At 42.5% G+C, this 9,900-nt stretch overlaps 2 protein-coding genes across 2 annotated transcripts; both read right to left on the bottom strand.

The window, feature by feature from the left end:
• Window positions 1–3,813: 3,813 nt before the first annotated feature.
• On the bottom strand, window positions 3,814–5,799 carry HP1Lcsd (Heterochromatin Protein 1L chromoshadow domain). The gene is made up of 9 exons (XM_018009260.2): window positions 5,574–5,799; window positions 5,469–5,508; window positions 5,278–5,363; window positions 5,098–5,220; window positions 4,895–5,044; window positions 4,688–4,837; window positions 4,499–4,630; window positions 4,292–4,441; window positions 3,814–4,234 (listed from the first exon to the last, which is right to left on the bottom strand). The coding sequence occupies exons 1-9, from the start codon at window positions 5,601–5,603 to the stop codon at window positions 3,887–3,889; spliced, it is 1,209 nt and encodes a 402-aa protein (XP_017864749.1). The 5' UTR covers window positions 5,604–5,799; the 3' UTR covers window positions 3,814–3,886.
• Window positions 5,800–7,432: 1,633 nt separating this feature from the next.
• Window positions 7,433–9,483, bottom strand: yip3 (yippee interacting protein 3). Its single transcript, XM_018009572.2, has 4 exons — window positions 9,322–9,483; window positions 8,482–8,549; window positions 8,072–8,185; window positions 7,433–8,008 (listed from the first exon to the last, which is right to left on the bottom strand). The coding sequence occupies exons 2-4, from the start codon at window positions 8,517–8,519 to the stop codon at window positions 7,543–7,545; spliced, it is 618 nt and encodes a 205-aa protein (XP_017865061.1). The 5' UTR covers window positions 8,520–8,549; window positions 9,322–9,483; the 3' UTR covers window positions 7,433–7,542.
• Between the last annotated feature and the right edge of the window lie 417 nt (window positions 9,484–9,900).

Raw genomic sequence — 9,900 nt, 5'->3', positions numbered from 1 at the left:
ACCAGCAAAAACAACCACAAGGGCAGCATTGGCCGCTTATCCCTTGTCAGGGCATCGCAAATTAAGCCTCGGCAATTTGCGTGATTTTATATTTCGTTTTCATTTTGTTTTTCTGTATTATTTAATTTCATTTTATTTTATTTTATTTTATTTTTGTTTTTTTTTTTTTATGTTTTCATGCAACAAGCGGCGCAAAGTGTCGCTGACAGGCGTGTCATCAGCACTTTGAGCCGATGCTGCTGCTGTTGCTGCTGCAGATGCAGATGCAGTTGCAAGTGTAGCAATGTCCAGGCCACGCCTCTATAACAACAACAACAGTAACAACAACAACCACTGCACGGCAGCAATTTCATTAAAATTTACTGCACGCTGCAGCAGCAGCAGTGGCAGCAGCAAAAAATGGTTGCGGTCAATTAACGTCAACAGCGTCTGCCCCAGGACCGTGCGGACCATGCCCTACGCCGCCGCCTCCTGGCGCATGCATCCAGCCATCATGCTGCTCATTAACAGCACGCTGACTTCACAGGCATTTTGTTTATTGTTGCTGCTGTGAATAAATAAATAAATTTCATTGACATATGCTCAAATAAATAATAGAGCAATTTTTTAAATTATTACCCCCAGACGCAGAGGCGAGCGGTTGAGAGCCGAAAGGATGCGCGCGATTATCCTTATGCACCATATGAACTGGCTGGATGGCTGGCTGCGCAGTGAATTATGATTGGGCAGTTAAGAGAACCGGACACGGGTCTCCAGCTCCAGCTCCAACAACAACTCCAACTCCAACTTCAGCTCGAAGCCAGACCACAGACCACAGCGCCATATAATAAACTGCCGAGGCGATGTGAACAATTTTTAATTTCCATTGGACAATGCATGAGGAGTTGGCATTCAAACAACAACAACTACAACAACAACAGAGCTGACAATGAGTGGGGGCCACTTGAGCAGAATGATTAAAAAATTATGACAATAAATTCTGAAAGTAAAGAAAAGAAAGACAGGAAATTTGTTTCATATTTATACTGCTGTACATATTTATATATAAATCCTATAGGGTATATTGATTTATATTTACAAATTTCGCTCCAGTGAAATTGGTGCTACGAAGGATATTGGCTTATTTGATAAGTAAAGGTTTCTTATATTTCCACAATTTTTATTATTATGATTTATATTTTGTTATATTTAATTTTATTTTTGTATTTCTATAATATATTTTATTATTATGATTTATATTCTGTTATATTTCATTTTCTTTTTTACTTTAATTTTTTATTTTTTATATATTATATTTTTTTGTATATTTTGTTATATGTATTTAATTTAAAAAAAAATTATTGTTATAAAAAATCGCCAAGGAACATTCAATGTTAATATATCTTTCAAATCAGAACTGTCGAGTCAGAGTATTCAACAGTCAATTGCACATGAAAAAAGTTGAATAAATTTTTTTTAACTGCGCTTTAATCTTTGGTCAATCATTTAGTACTCAGAAATACTTTACGCCTGAATATGTGCTGTTTACGAAAATGTATTATGAAACAGCTAAAACAAACATTTCGCAACGGTGCGTATGTGTAATTTTGATAATCCACATATATTGGCAGCACTTAGTGCAATGTGTTTCCTTATCTTAAAATCACATCTGTGTCGCTCAGGCCACACTTATCTAGAGCCTTTAATCATTCGCTGAGTTATTTATTTGCAATGTGAGTTTATTTTCGTACCTGTTGCTTGGGCACAGCCGAAAAAACGAAGAAATGTTCAACCGCATTCCGCTTGCACTCGAATACGCACAGTGTGAGTGCATTGTGTACGGAGAGTGTTGACTTTGGTGCATAAATAAGCAAATATTTATGCAGCCAGGTTCTCCTCGACTGCCCGGCGGAGCCGCACAGTCAAACTGTCAATGCCAGCCAGCAGAAGCACGAGACACGAGTGCCAGAAACGAAAATTCGCAAATCAAATATTCGCCATAAATAAAGATGCACACAGCGACACAGACAGACAGACAGACAGAGAGAGAGAGAGAGAGGGAGAGTGAGAACGAGACAAGAGAGTGATGCAACTTCCAAGAAACAGGCAGCAGGAGCATCGCAGCATCCAACAATGCGGCATTTTAATAATATTTCGCTTTCAATTTTTTACACCTCTTTGGGCAAGCTGGGTGCGAACTGAATGCCTCTCCCTTGATATCTTATTTCGACTGAAATGGTTGCAATGCCACCTTTTGGCGGCTCGATTCGCACACACACACCCATACACACAGCCATCTATATTTATGTGCATGCAACGACGACGCAGGTGTGACAACATGAAAATTTATCTGCTCCATCGTTCGAGCTGTTGCGGCTGCGGCTGCGCCTGCTCCTGCTCCTCCTCCTCCTTCTGTTGCTGCTGTTACTGCTGTTGCAGTAGTAGTTGTAGTGGCCTCTCCTTGCGAAAAGTCGCGAATGCTGCTGAATATATGAGAGTACGAGAATTGCATTTGGCCACGAGTTGAATTTATATGTGAACCAGAGTGTGATTGTAGCCTTAATGCGACGTTAACTTTGCAAATCTGTATGCTCAAAGCAAATACTCCCATGATGAACGCAAGGTGCCCAAAAGACACCTGTGGCTTACACAAGAAATATGCTTATTGTGGATGAGCCCCAGATGAGCATTTCGGTAGATATACATACATATGTATTTTCATACGTACATATCAAGAATATAATTTGAGCATTTCAATTATTATTATATTATTAACTAATTAATTGATTATGTAGTTCTGGTGCAATCCAAGTGTTTCCATACTTTATATATGTATGCAATTCTAGTGAATTATCGAATAGTGCTACTGGCTTTTTTATGGCATTGCCAACACACATAAACTAAATCAGAAACGGAGCTAAGCTGGATGAAAAAATAAATACATACATATGTATGTATTTTAATAGATCAATTATTTCCAGCTTAATATAGTTTTCTGGCCGTTGTATGGTACATTCATGTAAATATTGCAGTTAAGCGCTATAAATCCCGATTTTCCAGTTTCTCTGCTAGGTGGGCAGTCCCAACTTCCTATCATATCCTGAACCCATTCTAAATAGGGAATCAGCGTATAATAGATTCCTTAAAATATATGTAGCAGGCAGAAGGCAAAGTAAGTTGAGACTACCTAAGGAGGCTGCAGTTTCCAGTCAAGCATTCAAAGGGAGTGCCCAAAGCTAGACTCTCCCAAGATAACATTTAGTTTTCTAAAATCAACGTAATAATCCAGTATTTAGACATCAGCAGCTATCCTCTACAGTAGCTAGCCTTATTGGAATCGTATTCCAAAATAGAAGAGAATATGCGAGAACGGGAATCCATAGTAGTGCTGCAAATCCTGCCCTAAAAGTGCTTGCCCGTAGAGAGCAAACAGAAATGGATAATTTGCTGAATAATTTTGATGCTGATGCTTCCACAAACTTCTCTTTGATGCCAGCTTCTCAAATGAATGTCAATTGCAAATATAGCAATTGATAAATATGAGTTGGCAAATATTCAATTTGATGTGCATATGTATATGTATTAGCATATCAAATGCGAGAAGTTTCATTAAAATCCGTTAAGTGAACCGAAACTTTTGGTAATGCACGTGGTAGCAACCTACAAACTCATCCATACATTTTATATGTCTGTGCACACATGCATATTTCTCTGCAAACACACAAAGACTCCAAGTACGTGCATTCCAGGCATACAATTGTGATTGTATGAGTGCTATGAATTCCCTGCTTTGTTAGAGGTTCTCAAGATGGCGTCAAAGCAGTGAAGTTGTTTCAGTTTTGGCATTACATGCCTAATCAGTATATAATTGGTTATCTCAATAATTAAGTAAAGGTTAAAATAATAATTACATTGGCTTCTTAGGTATATCGTGGTGGGGATAATAAAAATGGTCTATATAAAAATTTATAAGCATGGTTGGGTCACGTAGCTTAAGTTCCTTTGGGGTCACCAACTCGGGCATCTTGCGGTTTTTAAATTTCATCGCAAGCATCAGATTTTTTTCGTACATAAACCCGGCGAGGATCACATCTGGCTTGAGGCCACGAGCAAAGCCATTATTGATCATGGCCTGGGGATGGTTGCTGTCCTTTAAAGAGCGCAGCAGTGCCTCGGCAGCCTTATGAGTGTTGACAAGACTATCCTCCCTCCTGGACGCCGGAGCAGCACCCAACGGCCTTTTACGAGGACGTCCCTGCAACAATAAGCAAAAGTTGGCGAGGAACTAACCAAAACGAAATCCAAAGCCTACACGTGGACGCTGTGCAACGCCATCATTGATCGTGGCCTGGGGATTGTTATGCTCCTGTAAGGAGGCCACCTGTACCACATTAGTGTTTACAACACTATCATCTCTCTTGGACGCCGGTGCAGGACCTAACGGTCTTTTACGAAGGCGTCCCTGTAACAAATGGCAACAGTTGGCGAGGAACTAATCAAAACGAAAGCGAAAGCTTACACGTGGAGACTGTGCACCGCCATCACTGATCGTGGCTTGGGGATTGTTGTGCAGTACCGCATTAGTGTTTACAGCACTATCATCCCTCTGGGCCGACGGAGCAGCGCCCAACGGTCTTTTACGAGGACGTCCCTGAAACAAGAGACAATAGTTAGCGAGGGACGTATTGACAATAAGGCGAAAACATACACGTGGACGCTTTGCAACGCCATCACTGATCGTGGCCAGGGGCTCGTGGTGCTCCTGCAAGGAGGCCACCCGTACCGCATTAGTGCTTACAACACTATCATCCCTCTGGGCCGCCGGAGCAGCACCCAACGGTCTTTTACGAGGACGTCCCTGCAATAATAAGCATTAGTTGGCGAGGAACTAACCAAAGCAAAAGTGAAAGCTTACACGTGGACACGGTGCAACGCCATCATTGATCGTGGCCTGAGGATTGCTGTGCTCCTGCAAGGAGGCCAGCAGTACCGCATTAGTGTTTACAACACTATCATCCCTCTTGGACGCCGGAGCAGCACCCAACGGTCTGTTACGAAGCCGTCCCTACAAGAGGCAATACTTGGCAAGGAACTAATCAAAACGAAGCGAAAGCTTACACGTGGAGACTGAGCACCGCCATCACTGATCGTGGATTGGGGATTGTTGTGCAGTACCGCGTTAGTGTTTACAACACTATCATCCCTCGGAGCTGCGCCCAACGGTCTTTTATGTGGACGTCCCTGCAATAAGAGGCAACAGTTTGCAAGGAACGAATTGACAAGGATGCGTAAACTTACACGTGGACGCCGTGCAGGAGGCTCGGTTGGTGCCTCTGGAGCAATAGGAGGGGTTGCAGCAGCAGCAGCTACTGAGGGGAGAATCGCTGTCGTGATGCAAAATATGGAAATACATATTTATATGGAGATTTGTAACATACACAAATGTACAATTTATGCATATAAACTATATATAAATATATTAAACTTACGTTGCATTCCCTTTGCAAGAGCTACCTTTCCGGCGGGTCGCTAAATCAATATTGTTTATTCACATTTAGTTCATGTTTAAATATGCAAAGAGTTTAAAAAGTTACCGATTGAGCTTTAGTCTTTCGTTTTCCCATTTTGATGCTGATGCTAATTTATTTGCCCAATATATAGAAGCTTTGACAAGATATTTGGCTTGAAATCAACCACGTGAACTTTAGATTGTCGATTGCTGAAGAGCCAACGTACACTTTCCAGAGCTGCACATGCGAACTGTCGTTATCGAGTGTCAAAAGAACTGGTTCGATCTCAGAACTGTCGCACTTACGGCGCTATGTTAAAAAGAATCTTCTGAATAATTTATGCATATATAATGTATTAATATCAATTAAATAATTGTCGCTTTCAGTTCTGGGATGTGATTTACTTTATTTTTCTAAATTTTTTCCTAAAGCTCTTTAATGTGTACCAAGATATTCATGAAGAAAAGGACGTGCCCAAAGTAAAGTGTCTTGGCCGAGTGAGGGATAAATTTCATGCTGTGGCCAGATCGGCCCTTCGGCTAGTACCCGTTCAAGGTCAGTCTAATTATCACTCACTAAAGGGTCGGTAACCCTAGATGATGCCCTCTATGAAGGGGTGGGCAGCCCATACTGCAATTTTTGAATATATTCGCTGGTCAGTGATATAATGCAGCTTCATCTTCGGATATGGCGCATTGTACATGGGTTGGCACTTCTTGTAGGCTGCGGGGCGTGGTGCAAACGCGCAACAACATTGTGAAGAACTACAAGCTCAGCAATCATGCTCACAATATTTGCCTTCAGGTTTACACATCCATGGCCATTCAATTTGAGCACCCTTACAGAAAGATTATGGCAAGGCAAGACGCAAGAATGGCGCCCTTTCAGGCATTCGAGAAACATTAATATTACACGCTGACAGATCTACAATTCATAATTCGTGCTGAAGGACATTGGAGACTACAGCAAGGATTATGCTCACGAGCATATGTGGAGGGTATCGCCACTATCAGAAGCCCGATGAGACCAACTAAATCAAATATGAATTTTATAAATATGCTTGGCGTGTTCAACTAAATAATATCACTAACCAGAGAAAAAGCTAAAGCCTCAAAAAAAGCGTGCAAAAAGCTTTCCACTAGTTGTCTAGTCTATGTGTTCTCTGGTTAGTGATAATATGTAATTAAAATAATTGCCATTATGACACCGCACAAAAAACAGGGAGATATCTCTCTCTCTCTCACTCTACCTCTCGCTCCATCCAGCACAACTTGTTGGGCAAAAATCAATTAGTAAGTTTTGCTGCAGTAAATATCAAGAGGCTGACAACATAATGCCACCCAGGTGCTGTCGGACCACACACCGAGCGCCACAGCCCCACGAGACGTAACGAGGCTAATGAAAATGAAACCTGGTCACGCACAGCACCCAAGCGGGCTCACCGTACAGGCCAAACAGGCATCCAGGCAATGAATCGTGAACTCGTGGCCCAATATGGAACATTCAAATGCCATACGCATATATATACATTTATATATATGTATATAAATTCCAAGTTAATCCAGACACAGCGGGTCGTCCGCTGGGCGCCTGAGAGTGGATTTTGATCTTGACTCGGCCACTTTTCATTTCGTAGGAAAGTCCGTCTGTGGCGATTAGTCGTGGAGCCCAAGGAATCGAGTTGCTTATGACCATGTTGTCCATCTGGGGCTGTTGATGGGCGCCAGCTTTTAATCATTATTAATTATATGCTGCCCGGGCGCATAAATCATTTGTGCTTACTCTGCATTTACCTGCAGCAGCAGCAGCAGCATCAGAGACCTGCGATTGCGATAGTCATCTGGCCCAGAGAGACGTGAGCAGGACGTTTGCTACAGCTACAGCTACAGCTACAGCTAGGGAGATAATCTATTCCTGGCTGCCCCAGCTCAAACGCTGAGAAATGTGGTTAATTATTTGTAGCCAGCTGAGCATCAGCGATTCATTTATTTATGCTGCAAGATAAACATTTAAGAATTAACAGCAAATCAGTCAAACCGAATGGATAGCTAAATTATCTCTTCTTTTGATTATGGTACCTCAGAGAGGTTAGGCGCTCCATTCGGAGTGGAGCTGGCGGTCGCTTGAATACGATGCACACATCGGCGCACAATCTTTGCCCACCACCCAAGGTCACAGTATGGCGGGCCAGAGCTTCCGCCTGCTTAAGGCTCATGGCCGGTTGCCAGTGGTTTTTCAGATATTCGGCGGGTCCAGTCTGCCCAGTAGCTCCGTCGCCCATTGCCGCAAAATTTACCAGCGAAATGGGCTGTGAGGCTGCCATTGTTACTAGGTACAGGCCTGTCACATCCTCGCCAGCCAGAAGCAGCTCCGTGGGGTTGGCCTTGTCGGACAGCCTTGAAATCAGTTCCACCACTTGAGACACCAAAATGCGCGAATTACTCGCGCGCGAACTTTCCAGCTTGCTGGACGCATCTACCAACATTTCGCGATCGTATCCGGCGCTATTTGCGCAGCAGCTAAAATGTATCGATGAGTAACATTAGATGGATAGCAGATATTATAGATTAAGATGGGCTTACTAGATTTGATCATCCAAATAGTAAATCAGATTGTTCACTGAATTGACGGCCAAGATAATGCCATCATCAAATGAAACTCCCACCATGACACTGCCATGGCTTGGCGCCTTGGGGCTGAGGAGTTTTAAGAATCAAGAGAATTCCATTTAGTAAAACGAAGTAAGAACTTTGATAGATCTCGAAGAACACTTATTCATCGAACGCATCGAAGCATTAGATCGAAATATCTATCGGTTTGGGTTACATATTAGACTTATTATATATACTTGATTTTCGGAACAGAGTTTAGCTATTCAAGCCTTGACTTGACTGATCCTTGGGCAAAGTGACTTTAACATCATTCCGCGAAAAACATTTTGAATACTTACCAATTTTTGAAACAAATCTACTCTGGCTAATCGCAGTCTTACCTCCTCTCTTTCTTTGCCTTTTCCTTGGAACTGGACATCTTAAAGAGGTGTTCGCCAAAATAAAGGTGCTGTAAATAAATAAACGTAAGTCTGCGTACGCACAAAGCTATTATTGAGTTTGTCACTTGAGAGCGGTGAGCGTGTAAACGATATCTTTGGGTCTTTGGGGGCTAACACAGTTATTATGGCTAAGGTTTTGTGTGTGCGCAACAAATTGGGTCTCGGCCACCAGCTGGGTCCGTCACTGTCATTGTCTGCGTTGTCTCCGCTTCAGTCGCGCTGCTCAACGTGCCAAGTCATCTCGGTGGCCGGGCCACTCGACCCCGCCAGCTGCTATGCATGAGAGGATTAGCGGGCGTGTCGGCGCGAAAAAGTGTCAACCGCAGGCGCCGCTGGCTGACAGCCAAGTGGCCAGTGACAAGGGGCCAACTGTGCTTAGACTTTGGCTAACAGCAAAACGGGTTGTAGTCGCTTGCCGGTGGCCGATGGCCGATGGCCGACTGTCCGGGAGTTGACACTCTCTAGTTGGGCGTCCAATATGAGGCTGATGTAAACGATATTGACAAGTCGAGGCTCAGCCGGCGCTGACAACGACAACGACACCTACACAGAGGGTCACAGCAGTTGCTCAGTTTGTTGCCGCATCGCTGCTCAACTGGTTTTCAGCTCGTCAAAAGGCCGCCAAGAGTAGAGGCCAGCTGCAATTTCGCTGTGCCCTAAACATCTAAAAATAATCCAAGCCTGTTCTGCCCAGCTGGTCAACTGGCCTGGACATTAATTCACATTCGCGCAATCGCATGCAAATTTTAATGATCGCCATTAATTAAACGCAATACAAACCCAGCCAACGACGTGTCAATTAGCAAATCCAACCAGAGTCGCCCCTTTAAACTTAAAGGAATCCAAATGTTCTGAAAACTGGAACTTAATTGCTGATACCAATCGACTTTTATATTCAACACGCTCAATGACAACTCAATAAAAGCTGCTGAGCTTCCACGGTTATCGATAGGCTTATCTAGGGCTGCCACCAGACACTTGCAGAGCATACTCTGCGACAACTCTAAAGGTTATTCAAATAAATTCGATTCCCGATAATTTTATATCCCGAGAGAATAGCACTTTTCGAATTGTTATCAAAAATTCTTTTTCGAATAACTGGAACTTTAACCTTATTATAAGAAAAGATATGTATTACATGCTTATATATAATATATAAAAGTATTTATATATGTACGTCATACTTAAATGTATGTAAAAATGTACTGCCTTACGGCCATGCTTGTATGTTTTTAACGTTCTCTACCAACAAATTAGTTATTCTTTGCATCGTGCAAAGGAATTACATAGAAGAAAACTACTAACTTATCTGCGTCGCTTTTCTCAAATAAAATTTTCAGTTGTTTCGACAAAAACTTC

Source organism: Drosophila arizonae, chromosome 5 (genome assembly GCF_054131065.1).
Source record: "Drosophila arizonae isolate 15081-1271.41 chromosome 5, UAZ_ARI_1.0, whole genome shotgun sequence".
Classification (NCBI taxonomy): domain Eukaryota; kingdom Metazoa; phylum Arthropoda; class Insecta; order Diptera; family Drosophilidae; genus Drosophila; species Drosophila arizonae.
Note: the sequence above shows the minus strand (reverse complement) of the source record. Positions and strands in the feature narration are given on the sequence as shown.

Bases quoted from the DNA above. Each gene is read 5' to 3' on its own strand.
- HP1Lcsd (XM_018009260.2), bottom strand. From the start codon at position 5,603: ATGGGAAAACGAAAGACTAAAGCTCAATCG. The intron at 5,364-5,468 runs GTAAGTTTAATA...GCATCACGACAG, and splicing joins TCTTGCAAAGGGAATGCAAC to CGATTCTCCCCTCAGTAGCT. The intron at 4,838-4,894 runs GTAAGCTTTCAC...TTATTATTGCAG, and splicing joins GCGTTGCACCGTGTCCACGT to GGACGTCCTCGTAAAAGACC.
- yip3 (XM_018009572.2), bottom strand. From the start codon at position 8,519: ATGTCCAGTTCCAAGGAAAAGGCAAAGAAAGAGAGGAG. The intron at 8,186-8,481 runs GTAAGACTGCGA...AAAACTCCTCAG, and splicing joins AAGGCAAAGAAAGAGAGGAG to CCCCAAGGCGCCAAGCCATG. The intron at 8,009-8,071 runs GTAAGCCCATCT...GATACATTTTAG, and splicing joins TATTTGGATGATCAAATCTA to CTGCTGCGCAAATAGCGCCG.